Consider the following 19,884-nt stretch of genomic DNA (forward strand, 5'->3'; position numbering starts at 1 on the left):
TGATCAGCGTGTGTGTAGCTCATGTTCTGCTGTAGGATAATAGCAGGCTGTTCTGTGATCAGTGTGTGCAGCTCATGTTCTGCTCTAGGATAATAGCAGGCTGTTCTGTGATCAGCGTGTGTGTAGCTCATGTTCTGCTGTAGGATAATAGCAGGCTGTTCTGTGATCGGCGTGTGCAGCTCAGGTTCTGCTGTAGGATAACAGCAGGCTGTTCTGTGATCAGCGTGTGTGTAGCTCATGTTCTGCTGTAGGATAATAGCAGGCTGTTCTGTGATCAGTGTGTGCAGCTCATGTTCTGCTGTAGGATAATAGCAGGCTGTTCTGTGATCAGCGTGTGTGCAGCTCATGTTCTGCTGTAGTTTAATAGCAGGCTGTTCTGTGATCAGCGTGTGTAGCTCATGTTCTGCTGTAGGATAACAGCAGGCTGTTCTGTGATCAGCGTGTGTGTAGCTCATGTTCTGCTGTAGGATAACAGCAGGCTGTTCTGTGATCAGTGTGTACAGCTCATGTTCTGCTGTAGGATAATAGCAGGCTGTTCTGTGATCAGCGTGTGTGCAGCTCATGTTCTGCTGTAGGATAATAGCAGGCTGTTCTGTGATCAGCGTGTGTGCAGCTCATGTTCTGCTGTAGGATAACAGCAGGCTGTTCTGTGATCAGCGTGTGCAGCTCATGTTCTGCTGTAGGATAATAGCAGGCTGTTCTGTGATCAGCGTGTGCAGCTCATGTTCTGCTGTAGGATAATAGCAGGCTGTTCTGTGATCAACGTGTGCAGCTCATGTTCTGCTGTAGGATAACAGCAGGCTGTTCTGTGATCAGCGTGTGCAGCTCAGGTTCTGCTGTAGGATAACAGCAGGCTGTTCTGTGATCAGTGTGTGCAGCTCATGTTCTGCTGTAGGATAATAGCAGGCTGTTCTGTGATCAGTGTGTGTAGCTCATGTTCTGCTGTAGGATAATAGCAGGCTGTTCTGTGATCAGCGTGTGCAGCTCAGGCCACTGGGATCGATAGTGGACTACTAATACGCAGAAAATGCCGGGGGGGATTTGTGTACGCGAGCGCCAGGATTAACTACATTCACCTTATCGGTACAAAAGCTACTTTAAGTCAGCGTCCGATAATTGGACAACTCCATTATACTGATGGTCCGGCTTCACCTTTGTGCAGCGGCAATTCGCCTCAATTACGCCTCTGTGTTGAGAGACGCAGGCGGTGAAGGAGGAGAAATGGGGCAATTGTCAAAAATGGGGTCATGCTTTGGAGGAATGACGAGGCTGGGGCAAATCAGTTGTGGAACGACCTGCCCGAGGAACTCCGGCTTGCTCATGTAAACAGAGTTAACTGGCTAGAGTCAGCCACTCAAGCCTCGCGCCACTTGGGCTTCATAGGGTTCCATTGCCGTTGCCACCCAGCAGTTTGTTTACCAAAATGCTGCTCGGCTGATCCCTTGTATTGTGTTTTAGTGCCTGCTTTTTACCTGCTTTTTCACACTGTATATTTTTTATTGTTGTTTTATGTTCATTCATTGTTAAGCACTTGGTAACGTTGGTTTTGATAAGTGCTATACAAATAAACTTTATTATTATTATTATTATTATTATTATTATTATTATTATTATTATTATTATTATTATTATTATTATTATAAATGGACCCGCTCTCTAGGGGCTGGCTGAAGCAGGAGTGATGGTGGTGCTGCTGGGGCAAATGGACCTGCATTCTGGAGGATGGCTGGAGGAGGAGTGACGGGAGGGTCTAGGGATGTTATTCCGGGCCGAGGTTCTTGACGGCTCCATTTCTCTGTTGTGTGTTTTTGTGCTGGTCGCGGCTCTCAGTGAATCCACACATCCATTACACTTATGACAGTCTGGCTGCAAGGACCACTGTCCCCCCCGCTAAGTGAGACTGATGCTCATGGCGGCGCACTGCGGAGAGATCTCAATTTGAGGTCTAATTAACAAACGGAGACAAATCCCTGATGAACACATCACTGGCTGGCTGTACAGTGGACTCCATCATTACTCACAATTACACTTAGAGATTTGGCAAAAAAGAAAGGACAGACAGAGGCTCTGGCTACGGACTGGAGCTCTGGGCTCAGTGCAGGCGGCTTAATGCGAGCTGAAGAGCTGAATCTCGCTCTGTCGCTTTGCGGGACTTTTTAAAGAGGGCGGGACCTTTTAAAGAGGTTACTTACCGAGCCAATGAGCAGGAAGAAAAGCCTTAACTTACCGAGCGAATGAGCAGGAAGAAAAGCCTTAACTAAGTTATGACTCATAACTGAGGGCGGGGTTTCCCAACCAGTGGACCACAGACCGGCACCAAACACTGGCTTCAGGGGAATTTTGTATCTATATCTTGGCATTTTTGAAGGGTCTCATTCATACTGCGTATTATGGATAATGCCATTCAGCATAAAGTGCATGGTGATTCATTTTGTTGGAAGAAGATTTGTCACCATGCAGAACTTATTGCACATTCTTGGAATGGCAATCCATTTTCTCTGGGGGTTTGAACACAATGCACATCATGCACACAGACATGCTTCCCTTTATGCTGGAAAATGAAGGATCTAATGACACAGCAGATGTCTGTCAAATCAAATTAAATTATGATTATGGTGCGTGGATGTAAAATCTTACTTTGATGGTACAGATGGCAATGCTTCTGCGTGGTTACAGATGAAATTCTGACAGGGAACTGAATGTAACTGCTTCAATTGGGTTAACTATTAAAAAATGTCTTTCTTGTTGCTGTTAGTCGGGATTCGTTTGAAGCTATGGGAGAATTGCCAGGGGTAAATTCTACTTACTCTGGAATCTCATTGGTCAGTTGGCTTGGGTGAAAAGGAAAGACAGTGAAGGACATTTATATGAGAGAAGACAGACAAGGGCAAGGGAGGTCAGCCAGAGGGACGGACCAACGGACAAGACACTGGAACGCTGAAACCATGGACAAACAGCGAGGACACATATAGAGACAGACATATCCTACACACCCCAGCTGGTTGGTGTGTGTGTGTGTGTGTGTGTGTGTGTGTGTGTGTGTGTGTGTGTCTGTGCGTGCGTGTGTGTGTGTGTGTGTGTGTGTGTGTGTGTGTGTGTACGTGCGTGTGTGTGTGTGTGTGTGTGTGCATGAAATGCTGGGAGAGACGAGGATATAAAGCTGTAAGCTTGATGTCTTTTCAGGTTTGTCACATAAACGTGTTGATGCCAGCCTGCAGGCGAGCTAAACGTGTTGATGCCAGAGCTAAACGTGTTGATGCCAGCCTGCAGGAGAGCTAAACGTGTTGATGCCAGAGCTAAACATGTTGATGCCAGAGCTAAACGTGTTGATGCCATAGCTAAACGTGTTGATGCCAGAGCTAAACGTGTTGATGCCAGAGCTAAACGTGTTGATGCCAGAGCTAAACGTGTTGATGCCAGCCTGCAGGAGAGCTAAACGTGTTGATGCCAGAGCTAAACATGTTGATGCCAGAGCTAAACGTGTTGATGCCATAGCTAAACGTGTTGATGCCAGAGCTAAACGTGTTGATGCCAGAGCTAAACGTGTTGATGCCAGAGCTAAACATGTTGATGCCAGCCTGGAGGCGAGCTAAACGTGTTGATGCCAGAGCTAAATGTGTTGATGCCAGCCTGGAGGCGAGCTAAACGTGTTGATGCCAGAGCTAAACGTGTTGATGCCAGAGCTAAACGTGTTGATGCCAGAGCTAAACGTGTTGATGCCAGAGCTAAACGTGTTGATGCCAGAGCTAAACGTGTTGATGCCAGCCTGGAGGCGAGCTAAACGTGTTGATGCCAGAGCTAAATGTGTTGATGCCAGCCTGGAGGCGAGCTAAACGTGTTGATGCCAGCCTGGAGGCGAGCTAAACGTGTTGATGCCAGAGCTAAATGTGTTGATGCCAGAGCTAAACGTGTTGATGCCAGCCTGGAGGCGAGCTAAACGTGTTGATGCCAGCCTGGAGGCGAGCTAAACGTGTTGATGCCAGAGCTAAACGTGTTGATGCCAGCCTGGAGGTGAGCTAAACGTGTTGATGCCAGCCTGGAGGCGAGCTAAACGTGTTGATGCCAGCCTGGAGGTGAGCTAAACGTGTTGATGCCAGCCTGGAGGCGAGCTAAACGTGTTGATGCCAGCCTGGAGGTGAGCTAAACGTGTTGATGCCAGCCTGGAGGTGAGCTAAACGTGTTGATGCCAGCCTGGAGGCAAGCTAAACGTGTTGATGCCAGAGCTAAATGTGTTGATGCCAGAGCTAAACGTGTTGATGCCAGCCTGGAGGTGAGCTAAACGTGTTGATGCCAGCCTGGAGGCGAGCTAAACGTGTTGATGCCAGAGCTAAACGTGTTGATGCCAGCCTGGAGGTGAGCTAAACGTGTTGATGCCAGCCTGGAGGTGAGCTAAACGTGTTGATGCCAGCCTGGAGGTGAGCTAAACGTGTTGATGCCAGCCCGGAGGTGAGCTAAACGTGTTGATGCCAGCCTGGAGGTGAGCTAAACGTGTTGATGCCAGCCTGGAGGTGAGCTAAACGTGTTGATGCCAGCCTGGAGGCGAGCTAAACGTGTTGATGCCAGCCTGGAGGCGAGATAAACGTGTTGATGCCAGCCTGGAGGTGAGCTAAACGTGTTGATGCCAGCCTGGAGGTGAGCTAAACGTGTTGATGCCAGCCTGGAGGTGAGCTAAACGTGTTGATGCCAGCCTGGAGGCAAGCTAAACGTGTTGATGCCAGCCTGGAGGCGAGCTAAACGTGTTGATGCCAGCCTGGAGGTGAGCTAAACGTGTTGATGCCAGCCTGGAGGCAAGCTAAACGTGTTGATGCCAGCCTGGAGGCGAGCTAAAAGTGTTGATGCCAGCCTGGAGGCGAGATAAACGTGTTGATGCCAGCCTGGAGGCAAGCTAAACGTGTTGATGCCAGCCTGGAGGCGAGATAAACGTGTTGATGCCAGCCTGGAGGCGAGATAAACGTGTTGATGCCAGCCTGGAGGCAAGCTAAACGTGTTGATGGCAGCCTGGAGGCGAGCTAAACGTGTTGATGCCAGCCTGGAGGTGGGCTCTTGCCAGCCTTGTAGATGGATGGAAGAGGGAACAAACGTCTCACGGGCTGCCTGAAGGCGAGGGGCGTCTCTTGCAGCTCGCACCCTTCCTTACATCAGTCAGGTAGGGATGCACGATATTGGATGTTTTGGCAATAACTCTTTTTATTGCAGATACGATATACAGTATATGCGCACATTTTTCCCACCTAATTTCAGAGAACATCAACGCTCTCCTGTAGTGGAATGAACACATGATTATGCCTCCTCTTATGGTGATGGCCCACTGGCAGATGTAGACATAAATACAAAGCTGTTTAAAATGGACACATTCACTGGGAAAAATAAGAAAACTACTTCAACTTAGGTTATGTAAAACATGCCATATTTTTTTAATTATGTAAGCATCAAGCATTTAACATGGGGGTTATTTGGCACTTGACCACCATGAAAACCAGAATATAATCTACTCACTAAGATCCCTTCCTTCCTTCCATTGGTTGATTCTGCTGCCAAATCAAACGTGTCTGCACTCCTATTGGCTAGTTTTACTGCCTCTGCCTCTTTTTTGTGTGCTCGTTCTTCTCCCTCGGACAGTTTAACTGAGTGGGGCACGTGCCTTTGACTTCATCGACTTCAAACTTGGGGAGTGCGCTTAGGGGGACCTGACTGAGTGCAGTGTTGAGGGGAGCACTCACGGGGTGGTGAATGGGGGGACGGGCACTGCACTAGTTATTAAAATGCTATTTGGCACAATTATGTTCTAAAACGTTGCACCCACAGGCCACAGTAGCAGGATCTGTTGTTGAATCTGTTCAAAAATGCGTTAAATGTCAGTTTTAAGTCTATTTTCAGGCCTCATTCAAATGAATGGCAAGTAAAAATATGAACACTACAAACAGCTGTGTGTGATCTTGGTGAATCGTTTATATTCTGTATCTTCTCGTTGTCATGGCGGTCAAATAACCCCAGTGGAATATTGCTTTAAAACTGAACGATCACGCGTGTGCGTGCTAAGCAGACGACCGCAGAGTGAACCGAGGCTGCTCAGGGCAACACTATGATTATTAACCGCCCCGCTAATTAGTGAAATCCCGTCAAAAGCAGAGCGGGAGGTCGAGTTATTAGGCCAGCGCCTAGCGCGCCCCGAAGCCCTCGCGCTGCTCATATCATCAAGGCTGTCATGGCGGCTTGAGATGGATGGACGGAGGGGTTATTTGGCTAATAGCTAGCACAATCGGGACGTTATGTGGATGTCGGGCGTGTCCTCTGCCTTACCTCTTGGTGACGGCGTTGTGGTACTCGATGAAGGTCCGGCCGTCGAAGGCAATGGCCTCCGTCTCCCCGGCCGACTTCTCGTAGATGGCTGTGAACAGAGATGGGGAAAAATGCACACATCCTTTACTACATTCTGTAGAAGTACGGTTGTATAAAAAAGTGTAAAAGTAGAAGTACTGATTCAACGTGTTTACTCAAGTAAAAGTAAAATACTACAGGCTCTGAAATGTAATCAAGTATACAAATTTGAAAAAAGTATTTCTACCAGCTGTTTCTGCGCAAACTGCAAAGCTAACGGAAAATCACGAGAACTGAAACAAGCTGGGATAGAGCGAGAGGAGAGACACAGAGAAGCCATGTTACATCGTTTACTTTTTGTCTGTCCTGCATTCAATCTAAAGTATTTTTTTAATGTAAGGTGTAGAAAATACAGATATTTGTGGTAAAATGTAGGGAGTAAAAGTAAAAAGTTGTCAGAAAAATAAATACTTAGTAAAGTTCAGATTCCTGAAAATCCTACTTAAAGGAACACGATAACAATTTTCAACCAACTTTGTATGATTACAAAATGAGTAGTATATCCAAAAACTGTCAACAGTTTGCAGTCATTCATTTAGCTTGACAGTTATTGAGAGTTGATTGGAGTTAAGTTGAGGACCAGTGATGTCATTCATGCACAAATGACATCACTGGTCCACAACTTAACTCAAATTAACTCTCTACAACTATCAAACTAAATGAATGGCTGCAAAACTGTTTACAGTTTTTGGATATACTACTGATTTTGTAATGACACAAAGATGGTTGAAAATGGGCAGTGTTCCTTTAAGTACAGTAATGAAGTATTTGTACTTAGTTACTTCCCATCTCCGGCTGTGGACAAAGCAGAGGGAGCGGGGGGTGGAGCGTTCAGAGGATGAGATCACAGCGATCAATACGAGAGAGGCTCAGGTGATTAGCGCTGAAGGCGATGGATCGTGAGGAACCGGGGGGGGAGGCAGTTTTAATTAACGTGAAAGGAACGTCCGACCACTCGCTCAAGGTTAATGGGGATGGCGGCGAGCGGAGTGTGCGAGGGAGAGATAGAGCGACCGAGCGACCGAGCGCACATCTGGCCGAGTGACACGCAGATGATGAAAGAGATGTGTAACTCCGGAGCAAGAGCCTTTCATAAATATTCAGTCCACCATGTTTCGTCATTTTCATAACTGACGGTTTGCGCTCCAAACTAATACATAACAGCGCTGACATGCGAGAGATATCAAATGCCTAATATCCATATTGTCACCTTACCTAGATGGAATACATTGGAAACAAAGGTCTGATAAGCAGAGCCATTTGAGAGGAGTAGTGTGCCTTGCCTTCCATACAGAGCAGCCCCAGAAGCTGCATTCAGAAAGGAGCACTGCAGGTGTCACTCCCATTCACAACACTCTCTGAAAGCGGCCATGTATCCTTTTAGACAAAAGCTAAGGACTGTTGGATTAGGATGTGTGGAAAAAAATAATTATTTGTACAATTACAGTGATTCAGTGCGATCAGAAAGGTGATTTAAGATGACAAGGATGAGTGGGTCATATGGAAGCCCATTCCCATTCCCATCACCATAAAAAATGACTCCCCCCCCCCCCCCCCCCTCACAATTCTCACATTAAATGTCGGAATTCTCACTTTTATGCCAGAGAAAAACAAAAGTCAGACTTCCGAGATGAAAAGTCAGAAGTCACAATTGTGAGGAAAAAACTCACAATTGAGTTTTTATTTTATTTAGTGGCAGCAATGGGCTTCCATGTACCATGTAAATCAAACACACTGATGCAAAAAATACATTTTGGGTAATAATGTTAGTAATGTGATGAGGAAGGTAAGGCTAGAGCAGCGGTTCCCAACCTTTTCCGACTAATGGCACACTTGGAAATCTCTACTGCCAAATAATGCATTACAGAGGACTTTTTCTTTTAACGATAAAAGGAGCTGTCCATCAGCACCACACAGAAATCAGAAACTAAAAGTGAGGGGCTGTCTGCAATAGGCTAATTAACCAATTAACCAATTACAAATTAAATAATGGTATCATTCAACAATGGAGAAATGCATTCTCATACATAATAATAATAATAATAATAATAATAAATTAACGAAAATCGTAATGTTTTGCAAATGATTTGGTGGCCCAATGACAATACCTACACCAGGTTGGCAATGGCTGGGCTGGAGGATGAAGAAGACGAAGTGAAGGCACTCACCGTTCTGACAGTGTCCCCCTGAGAAGCCGTTGAGGCAGACGCACTCGTAGGTGTCCAGCAGGGGGCTGCAGCGCCCGGCGTTGTGGCAGGGCTCCTGGGAGCACGGGTGGCCCTGGAACATGGCCACGTTGCTGGAGTGCAGGGCGTTCTCCTGCTTGAGGATGGGCGTACCCATCAGCGTGATCTGGAAGGCAAGGGGCGGGGCATCCGACGTTAGTCCAGGACAACGGCTCTGTGGCTGAGCCAATCAAATGTCAGCAGCACTGTACCTTTCTGCAATCCACGGATATGTACAATCCCAACATATGTTTATGTTTCTAAAACGTGGTCTTTTACATTTCTGCAAACCTACAATCTCAATGTACATTTGAAACAAAATGGTGGTTCATTTGAAAACCTCGCTGCCTTTCCCAGGTTTAACGCAAATAAAACAGCTTTACCCACTTTGGTTCTGTTTAGACAAGTAAACCAATTTGGTTAAGGTCAGGGTTATGGTTTGGGTTAGGGTTAAATCACAAAAATGTTAAAGATGAACTATTGAAATGTAGACTTTGGAAAGGCTGGGGATTGAACACACGGCTCTCCGGTGTGAAAGGCAAGTGTTTACACCCTCCATCACCCTTACTGCCCACCATGCTATTTCAACAGCTGACTCTATGACATGTATAACCTTGATATACACGTATCTACAAACGTCATATGCAACATATTTTCGGATCAGAAGCGCGAGGTTCTACATATCTGTTGATTGCAGAAACATACGATGCTGATATTTTTTTCGGGCGACCAGGCTGCTGTGGCAGAGTGCCAGTAGGAATAAAAGCAGAGAAGCTCAGTTTGAATGTCCAGCGTTGAAAAAGAAGCAACACTTTTAAGGTTTATCCCATGGCTCTGAACGCAGGGACTGTCTGGCACTAAGCTATGTCAAAGACATTTTAACCTTGTACGACTCAGATCACAGCCTGAGGCCCTCTGGCAGGTTTTTATTGGTTGTTCCAAAGTCTAAATTAAAACCAAAAGGTTGGCTGTTTTAAAGCCGTCAAAATAAGAGGTCCCTACTGGCTAGTCTGAAGTCCAGAAAAAAAAAATCAGAGGTGATTGGTTCTTTGCCATTAGGGCTCCGAGACTTGGATCGACCTGCCTGAGAAGCTGGAGCTGTTAAATCTGTTCAATCTTAAAACCTATTTCTACAGGCATACTTATTTATGTCATCATCTTTTGTTAATTGTTTTCTTTACAGGTTTACCTTTATGTTTCTTGTCTTGCTTTTATCTCTGGTAGCTTAATTTAACTGCTTATTATGCTGTCGATTCTACCTCCCCCCCCCCGCTCCTTTGTAAAGCACTTTGTAACCGTGTTTTAAAATAACAATAATTATTACTGGGAGCCGTTCTTGGTTCTTGTCCAAAGGAAGCGAGCAGCATGTCCAGGGGCATTGTGTTTTCCCCAGAGTGATCATTAAACCTCATTACGAGCCACCCGAAGAACGGACATCTGTGTCAAATGATAGGTTATGGATTGAGATGAACATGTTTTGCATAATGCATTGCACACATACTAGTGGCCTAGTGAAGTGCCTGTGAAATGACCGGTATATATGCATCATACATGTTACACAGCGCTGTACTTCAAACTGAACATTCATAACGACTTCCTCCTAACGAGTTTATATTCCCTCATAACGAGTCATATATTCCCTGCAGGCCGAGTAAAACAAACTTCACACTTAGGCTTTGATTTGCTCAGAGCTGTCAAGGGGAAAGTTTGCTGAGGAGAACTAATGACAAGTCTGCACAAACAGTAACATCCTGCCTTTGTTGCACTGGGTTATTTTTGGCACTCACAGATGAGCTTTCGCTGGAAAGTGGAGAGAAGAAACTGGAAGGCTGTCAGGGAAAGATCTGAGCGTAGCAAAGTGGCGGCACATCAAAATGTGAATGCTATTATTAGCACATGACATGCTAATCCAAATGAGCAGAGCCACACGGAGAGCCGACAATGGAGAATTAGAGATATGCTCGTCTTTTGGTGTGACAGGACTGAACCACTTAGCATGTGACTTGGCTACTGTATGTTTGAGGGTATCAGAAGGGCATTCATGCTCTATATGCCATGACTTTTTGTGGTAAAACACTACGTTTTAATTGCTATTAGTGTCAAAGTTGGCCTTTCCAAGCTCTACTGAAACCGTCTGGCACAGCCAATTCTGAGCAGATAATACACTACACTGGAGGGAAACAGCAGGTGCGCGGGAAGAGATGCGTTTTAGCTAACATCCGGGTGCTATGTTAGTAGCCGCTAATGCTAACTGCCATGGCCACCATAGCTGAAACTTATCGAGTAAGTTCTGTTGCAACAGGGAACTGGTGGGAATAGCGTGATCCTCCCACGTGCTATGTCCTGCCGGTGAAGCTCGCCGCTGTCAGGTAAAAATAAGCAGCTGGCAACTGTGCATGTGTCGGAGGAAGCATGGTGCTAGTCTCGGCTCTCCCCAGATCGGCAGAGGGTGGAGCAGCGAGCGGGGCAGCAGGGGGAAAAATTGGCCAAGTACAATTGGGGAGAAAATGGGGGGAAATCAGGGGGGAGGATGCTGAAAAGACAGATGCGTAAAAGCAATCTAAGTGGCTTTAAAAAATGTGTGGTTCTTGGAAACACTTTTTCAATGACGGAATGATTTAAAAATGAGGTTACAGATACAAACACATGGGTTGCTTTCTTCTGGACAGGTAAATTAATGTGTAGTAAAGCATTGTACTGCATATACAAATTAACATTGTCTCGATATATTATCATTACTTATTTTTCTACAGTAAATTACAAACCTGCAGTTGCCTTATCTACAATGCATTTGAGGAACACCCAGGTCGCGTTAGCATTATAGCTATTAGCCTGTTAACTTTTGTAAATAGTATTCTACAACAGCATTCTATCCCAGTATCTTACTGTATTGTGAGTGTTTCTGTGTACAGTTTGATTCCAAGTAGCCTACTGTGTCATGAGTGGTAACGTGATCAGCAAGCACACGCTAACCCTAACCCGAATTCTGAGCAGAGTAGCCGCTAACGTGCCAAGCTAACACGTATAGCTTTAAAGTAACACATGAAACCACAAGCAGGCTGAATGACACACTGTAACATGTACCTTTTGGATGGTTCCCCGGAAGCCGTCCTTGAGTGCGGCGGCCCTCGCTAGCCGGCTGAAATCGGGAGCTCCGCCCACATAAAGAGACTCTTTCAGGTTAAGAGCAGTGTGCTGGTTCTGGTGACAAACACAGGTTTCAACAGGTAAGCCAGAGGTCTGCACATTTTCTTACTCCACTTTTTATGTATTTATTCCAATTAAATTAAATCCAATAATAATAAACCACAACCACAATTTCTTTCGCAGGTATTCCATTAAAGATGTAATTGTCGACACTTTTATTCTGGCGAGTCACGCTATCAGTTTGTGTCCAGGGAGTCTGGAATAAGTTGCATCCGTTTAGTAGAGATATAAAAAGTGAGATTCATACGGTGCATTTGCAGGGATGTCACAGTCAAATAGATTCCCCCATAAAAATAAAGGATTTATCCATATTGTAGCTGGCAGACAATTTAACGGCACTTCCTTGCCTTCCACATCAATACACTTGATATATTACAAAAACATAATTGATTTCTACGTCTCAGAGAGTGGTCAATTATCCCCTATCTGTGAGAGAGACAAAAAAGGGACTACAAAGGGAAATAAGGAGTGGGCTGGAGTGGAGATACGCCTGCTTCTTCTTTACACACATCTGTAATGAACGGCTGATTATAGCAGCGACCTTTCAGATAGTTGAGTGTGGAGACACATTAATTGCAATTCATTTGCGCAGCGGACGGCCATGAAATGTGCTTCTTTCCACCAAACCTGAGGGACAATTGCTTTGAGTTAGCGAGCGCCAGCTACCTTTTTTATTTTTTTGCACGGAAGCCAGCCCACTTCAGAAGGAAGGAATTAATGATCTTTATTTTATGTAGGGCAGTAATTGCCAGAGGGGTAAAGTGGAGTTAATTGCTGGAAAAATGATGGAAGAGGCCAAGTAAACATGCTTTGTGTGGCGGGGAAGCTGGCACTGACTGGGCTTTTCTTTACGATTTGGAGTACAGGAGGCAGTGGTGCTTGGCTAAAGCCCGGGGCTGTGTGGCTGCACCTTGAGCTCCTTCCAACAGAGACAGGGTGGGGAGCGGGGACAAGGAGACAGGGTGGGGAGCAGGGACAAGGAGACAGGGTGGGGAGCGGGGACAAGGAGACAGGGTGGGGAGCGGGGCCAAGGACACAGGGTGAGGAGCGGGGCCAAGGAGACAGGGTGAGGAGCGGGGCCAAGGAGACAGGGTGGGGAGCGAGGCCAAGGACACAGGGTGAGGAGCGAGGCCAAGGACAAAGGGTGAGGAGCGGGGCCAAGGAGACAGGGTGGGGAGCGAGGCCAAGGACAAAGGGTGAGGAGCGGGGCCAAGGAGACAGGGTGGGGAGCGAGGCCAAGGAGACAGGGTGGGGAGCGGGGCCAAGGAGACAGGGTGGGGAGCGGGCCAAGGAGACAGGGTGGGGAGCGAGGACAAGGCCGCCGGACCCAGCGGTGGTTTTTCACCAAAAGTTGCCAGCAGAGTAGGGGTGGGAGCAGAGTCCGCCATCTTGGGCCCCTCGCCTAACCTGAAGCTGCCAGATGGTTTGTTACACAGAAAGGGCAGGGCGGGTTCAAAAAATACCTGGCATGTGATTGGATGAACCACCTCAATATCACGGGCTCGCTTCCGTAGACTATAAAAAATATGGACATAGCCATTGGTTTGTGGACTCCTGTTTTGAAGCCTACAGTTTGGCATTTTGGCAGCTGCCATCTTGGTTCTCGTGCAAGCTTACCCACAGAGCCGCCTGCTAATTGGTCCGTGCTCGGCGAGCTGTGCGATCTCTGGACAGGCCATCACAATCCAGCTGCCTCACAAGCTTAGCCTGCTCTCAACACTCAGTGTCAAGAGAAAGAGGGGATATGCCAATTCTGTTCCTGTCGTGTTTTTTTTCTCATTAGTATTAGTATTGCTCAACTCACCACCTGTGTCAATAAAATCACCGATATCTATCCTTCTACAGTGAGATTTCATGCAATGAAATGATGCGGCATGTTCTTCTTTTGATTTCTCCTGGTATTGAACCTCAGTCTGGGTTAAAGAGGCCAGTTGGTTTCATGGCATGCTTGGTGTTTGGGGAGATGTTCGGTGAGTGTCGTTTTTTCGTGCTGTGAGTGGGTGAAAGAGGGAGTGACTTCATGATATAATGGAGAGTTGTTCCCGTTTTGAAACGATGACAAAAGAACGGTGAGCGGCTTGGCTTGGCACCTCGTTGTCTCCTGCGGTTCCCTCCTTTTTGCCTCCACGCGACACTCTCACTTTCGACAGCCAGCGCCATATCCCCGCCTACGCCCGACCAATGAACACCTCTCTTTGTTGCTAAAAACAATGGCCGTCACAAAGATGACTACCTCCCTCCCTCCCTCCCTCCTCCCTCCCGCCTCCTCCCGCCCCCGCAGCAGATGGACCGAGGTGAAAGCCAAACCGCGTTCTTTCGGCGCACGTCTCCACTTCGGCGTGCTGCGTGTGTGCGTATGAAAATGGCAACGTTTGTGTAGAGAAACGGGCACCTTTAAACTGGCTGCAGCTCTATTTTGGCGGTGTTGTCGCATGGAGAAATGGGGGGGGTGAGAGGACATGGTGATAGGACTCAAAATGAAAGATGGTTTTAAGGAGTGACTGGGACTGGTCTCATTACCTTGCGTGATTTCTTATTTCCAGACAGCATATCATAGAGAAGGAAGAGAAAAACAATAGGGAGGAAGAGAGGTTATTAGGAAAAGACGAGTAAAGTGTCTGTGCACAGAGAGGCATGCTGATGTGAGGTAAGTGCAGAAGCACAGGCGCTCGCACACACACACACACACAGTCACACACACACACACAGTCACACACACACACACAGTCACACACACACACACACACACACACACACACACACACACACACACACAGGCATTAAAGCTGTAGTAGTTCTGCAGAGACACTTAAAAGAACACAGGAAGGAAGAACCCATTTATTCACACATGCACTGTCTCAATACCTTCATGTATTCACATATATATATATACACACACACACACACACACACACACACACACACACACACACCTATTGACTGTACACAAGCTCACAGCTGTGCAGGTGTGTTTGCACTTACAGAGTGAATGCAAATGATAAGACAGCATATCTATCAAATGCATGCATGAAGCGGATGTGGTGCCATTCAGATAAAGATGAAAGCAGAAATGGAGGCTGTGGAGAGTGTGGAGAGTGTGGAGACTGTGGAGGCTGTAGAGACTGTGGAGACTGTGGAAATGTGGAGAGTGTGGAGACTGTGGAGGCTGTAGAGACTGTGGAGACGGTGGGGAGTGTGGAGGCACTGGAGACTGTGGAAGTGTGGAGGGTGTGGAGACTGTGGAGGCTGTGGAGAGTGTGGAGGCTCTGGAGACTGTGGAAGTGTGGAGGGTGTGGAGAGTGTGGAGACTGTGGAGACTGTGGAGGCTGTGGCAACCCGATCTCCAAAAAAAACGTAAAATAGGCACGTTTGTGGACAAACGTTGCTATTTTACGATGTCGGCTAAGAAATTGTAAAATGGGAACGTATGCGTCTACAGCGGTGGGCGGGGTTTGGGCGTGTTTTATGGAGATTTTCTGTTTCTAACCCCTCCCCCTACTCTAATCCTCACCCTAACCACTCGGAACGTTAATATTTTACGTTTTTCGAGCCGAAATTGTAAAATAGCAACGTTGGTCCACATCGTTGGTATTATACGTTTTTCTAAGAGACTGTGTTGGCTGTGGAGACTGTGGAGAGTGTAGAGACTTGAGAGACTGTGGAGACTGTGGAGACTTTAGAGACTGTGGAGACTGTAGAGACTGTGGAGACTGTAGAGACTGTGTCTGTGACTAGTGGCACTTCATCTCCCCCCCCGTCCTCCTTCATGGACGAGCTGTCATCCTGTCAAGAGGGAGGGATAGTTCTTCCTGATCCATACCTGGTGACAGGTGTGTGCTTGATCACACAGGCAGGCAGCTGGAGGTAGCTTTGATACTATAGATCCTCCTGCCTGCCTGCCTGCCTGCCTGCCTGCCTGCGACCACCTTTGATGTGATGTATAGGCGTCTCCGAGGAGAGGAGAGGAGAGCGTCACTCCCTCCTAATTGTGGCTGCAGGAGTAAGAGAGAATTAGCTGGCAGCCATGCTGGATGGAGCCTCCACATACAGCCACCAGCCTCAGCTCATCCCTCGCACATGCACTCGCTCGCTCTCCTCTCTTTTAATACGATTTTCTGCCTGTGTTTGCTGGAGTGAAACACAATTACCATATGGAGGGTGGGAGGGAGGGAGCGCAGGGGGAGAGAGAGAGAGAGAGAGAGAGAGAGAGAGAGGAGAGCGCTGTGTCTTGGAGGAGGAATGATGGAGTTGACAGAGTGCATGTTCATAATCACAAATTACACTGTTGAATATAATTGGATGACTTACGGGCTTATCAAACTATTAGATGGCCGGCGTGGAAGTTGTGTACCTGCTTTATTGGTCTAGACAGGGGGGGGCTGAGGACTTGCATTACGCTTCCCCTCCGTCTCTTTGATCTGCCTCCGCCCGCTTCAAAGCCCACATCTATAAAAGTGACTGTATACCAACTAGTAAAAAGCTCGTTTGGTTTTCTCTGTTTTATCTGCAGCATGTCAGCAAACGGAGAGGTTGAGTGGAATTACAGCACGGCCTGTCAAACCGGCCCCTCTCCTCCTGTTAGGCTGACGGATGTGGTGGAGAGAGAGAGAGAGCGGGATGCAGACGGGCGGAGGAGAGGTGTGGGATACCTCAGCAGGGGGGGGGGGGGGGGGGGTGGGCGGCTGCTGACTCGACCCCTATGAGGCGAGGCCACCTCAGGGTGTGGCCTCCTCAGGGTGTGGCGATGGAGTGATGGAGAGCAAATGAACAAATACAAGTATACGCAGCACAAGCCAGGTCTGAGCATGTCATACTGTAGGCACATCGGCCTTGCATGCCTTGACTGCTACATAGGCAGGGGGAGGGGGAGAGTGTGTGTGTGTGTGTGTGTGTGTGTGTGTGTGTGGGGAGGGGGGGAGGGATTTGGTTGGCTCATCTCACCGGCGACTCTCCCCGGACAGGGTCCTTCCCGTTCACCATGATCTCTCCTTTGCGGTTGGAGCGCTCCAGGTTGATGGTGCTCCAGACGTTGACCTTGACGCGCTCTTTGCTCCTGAGAGAGACACAAAGGCACACGTGATGCCGTCATGTCGTGGAACACAAGTGATGCTGTCATGTCGTGCCCCCCCCCCAGTTCCCCTCCCCCCAGTTCCTAACCCTAACCCTAACACCAGTCTAGTAGTCTGCAGTGTGATGGAGGCAGCAGTCTAGTAGTCTACAGTCGTGGCTCACCTGATCACAGCGGGTCCCTTGCCGAGGTCGTAGCGAAACTCCAGGATGCCTTCGTTGAGGGCGAGCGAGATGAAGTCTCCTTTGCCATCCGTCTTCTGTCCGTTGTAGAAGATCAGTCCATTGGAGTCGTTGGCCTTGAGGACCACGGTGATGCTGACCTTCTGACTGTGGACACAGCACAAGCAGAGCCGCTCAACCCAATGCAAACTGGGCAGATTGCACATGCTGAGACTAAGATAACATGTTATTTGTATAACCCTCATTGCTGATTCAGTTGGAGCTATAAGAAGGCAGACCTGCCTTGGGCGTCCAACAAGCTCAGCCTACGAAAACGACATGATATGCGGTGTTCAATAATACATGCGTTTACGATGCGAGGGCTGGTTTACCGCCTGGTTTTCATGCAAAGAGGTGGGAGGGACTTACTGCAGATCGTGCCCATAGAGATGCAGCCCCTTCAGCTCCAGGTACGAGTCTCCGGTGAACAGCGGCATGTAGGGCCCTTTCCTCTCAGCCACTGCAACACAAACACAAACACATTCATCCTCCAATTGAAAATGCAGAGATAGCAGCGACATCTTTAAGGAAGCTGTGGGCGTAGGCGTTGTGGACAGAGATGGATTTGTGTTGTCACAGCCTTCGGGATTAAGACAGAAATTCCAAACAAAAAATATCCAAACCTTTATGTCAGGCTGGTTACACAGTAATCACACCCTAACCCTAACCTTTATGTCAGGCTGATTACACAATAATCACACCCTAACCCAAACCTTTGTCAGGCTGATTACACAATAATCACACCCTAACTGTAACATTTATGTCAGGCTGATTACACAATAATCACACCCTAACCGTAACATTTATGTCAGGCTGATTACACAATAATCACACCCTAACCCAAACCTTTGTCAGGCTGGTTACACAATAATCACACCCTAACCCTAACATTTATGTCAGGCTGGTTACACAATAATCACAACCTAACCCAAACCTTTATGTCTGGCTGATTACACAATAATCACACCCTAACCCTAACATTTATGTCAGGCTGATTACACAATAAGCACACCCTAACCCAAACCTTTATGTCTGGCTGATTACACAATAATCACACCCTAACCCTAACATTTATGTCAGGCTGGTTACACAATAATCACACCCTAACCCTAACATTTATGTCAGGCTGATTACACAATAAGCACACCCTAACCCAAACCTTTGTCAGGCTGGTTACACAATAATCACACCCTAACCCTAACATTTATGTCAGGCTGGTTACACAGTAATCACACCCTAACCCAAACCTTTGTCAGGCTGATTACACAATAATCACACCCTAACCCAAACCTTTGTCAGGCTGATTACACAATAATCACACCCTAACCCAAACCTTTGTCAGGCTGGTTACACAGTAATCACACCCTAACCCAAACCTTTATGTCAGGCTGATTACACAATAATCACACCCTAACCCTAACCTTTATGTCAGGCTGGTTACACAGTAATCACACCCTAACCCTAACCTTTATGTCAGGCTGATTACACAATAATCACACCCTAACCCAAACCTTTATGTCAGGCTGATTACACAGTAATCACACCCTACCCTTTATGTCAGGCTGATTACACAATAATCACACCCTAACCCAAACATTTATGTCAGGCTGATTACACAATAATCACACCCTAACCCTAACATTTATGTCAGGCTGATTACACAATAATCACACCCTAACCCTAACATTTATGTCAGGCTGATTACACAATAATCACACCCTAACCCTAACATTTATGTCAGGCTGATTACACAATAATCACACCCTAACCCAAACCTTTGTCAGGCTGGTTACACAGTAATCACACCCTAACCCAAACCTTTGTCAGGCTGGTTACACAGTAATCACACCCTAACCCTAACCTTTGTCAGGCTGGTTACACAGCGTGCCCGCCACAGTCTAACACAGCAGCTTTGGAAGCTGCTGCTGGCGCCGGTTTTAACGCGGCATTCGGGACTCGCTGGAACAATGAGGCCGTTGTGTTTTGGCAGCCAAAATACAGTTTGGTGTGTGTGTGTGTGTGTGTGTGTGTGTGTGTGTGTGTGTGTGTGTGTGTATGTGTGTGTGTGTGTGTGTGTGTGTGTGTGTATGTGTGTGTGTATGTGTGTGTGTGTGTGTGTGTGTGTGTGTGTGTGTGTGTGTGTGTGTGTGTGTGTGTGTGTATGTGTGTGTGTGTATGTGTGTGTGTGTGTGTGTGTGTGTGTGTGTGTGTGTAACGGCTCTTCCCCTGGATGGACAGTAGAGGCACCGCGCCATCATCATCAGTGGCATCCAAGCGCTGTGAGGGCTTGACATTAAAAAGGGGGATAATCGTTGAAGTGAGAGGGGGTGTTTCTCTGTGCTCACACGCACGCGCACACACACGCGCACACACACGCACGCACACACACACACACACGTGCGCGCACACACACACATGCCCGCGCACGCACACGCGCACGCACACACACACAGACACACACACACACAGACACATAGCCGGCAAGAAAGCTTTCATTCGTAATTAGCCAGGATTAGCTGAGTTGAGAGAGGATGGGAGAAGGCAGACGGAGATGAAAAAGCTAATTAGCTATTGTGCAGAAGCCTGCTAATGACAATGCTGCACACCGAGGAGGAAGGCGAAAATAGACTTCCAGGACACAAGCAGGAAGTGAGCACTAGCCTCCACACGACCTCTGCCAGCCAGAGTGTTCTCTCCTCCAGTGTCTGCTCTCTTACATAACAAATACATCAGGAGCCATGCTCAAATGCCTCGCATGATAATCTATGTTATTTATCTGAATTCT

At 47.3% G+C, this 19,884-nt stretch overlaps 1 protein-coding gene across 1 annotated transcript in view; it reads right to left on the reverse strand.

Annotated features, from left to right (window-relative positions):
* agrn (agrin) overlaps window positions 1–19,884 on the reverse strand; it is a 359,236-nt gene that overhangs the window by 9,815 nt on the left and 329,537 nt on the right. The window contains exons 28-33 of the mRNA XM_083641207.1: window positions 17,469–17,559; window positions 17,043–17,207; window positions 16,752–16,863; window positions 11,688–11,804; window positions 8,547–8,730; window positions 6,301–6,388 (exon numbers count right to left, since the gene is read on the reverse strand). Coding sequence (XP_083497333.1) covers window positions 6,301–6,388; window positions 8,547–8,730; window positions 11,688–11,804; window positions 16,752–16,863; window positions 17,043–17,207; window positions 17,469–17,559 — 757 coding nt within the window. The remainder of the gene's footprint in view (window positions 1–6,300; window positions 6,389–8,546; window positions 8,731–11,687; window positions 11,805–16,751; window positions 16,864–17,042; window positions 17,208–17,468; window positions 17,560–19,884) is intronic.

Source organism: Poromitra crassiceps, assembly GCF_964638095.1.
Source record: "Poromitra crassiceps genome assembly, chromosome: 8".
Lineage (NCBI taxonomy): Eukaryota > Metazoa > Chordata > Actinopteri > Beryciformes > Melamphaidae > Poromitra > Poromitra crassiceps.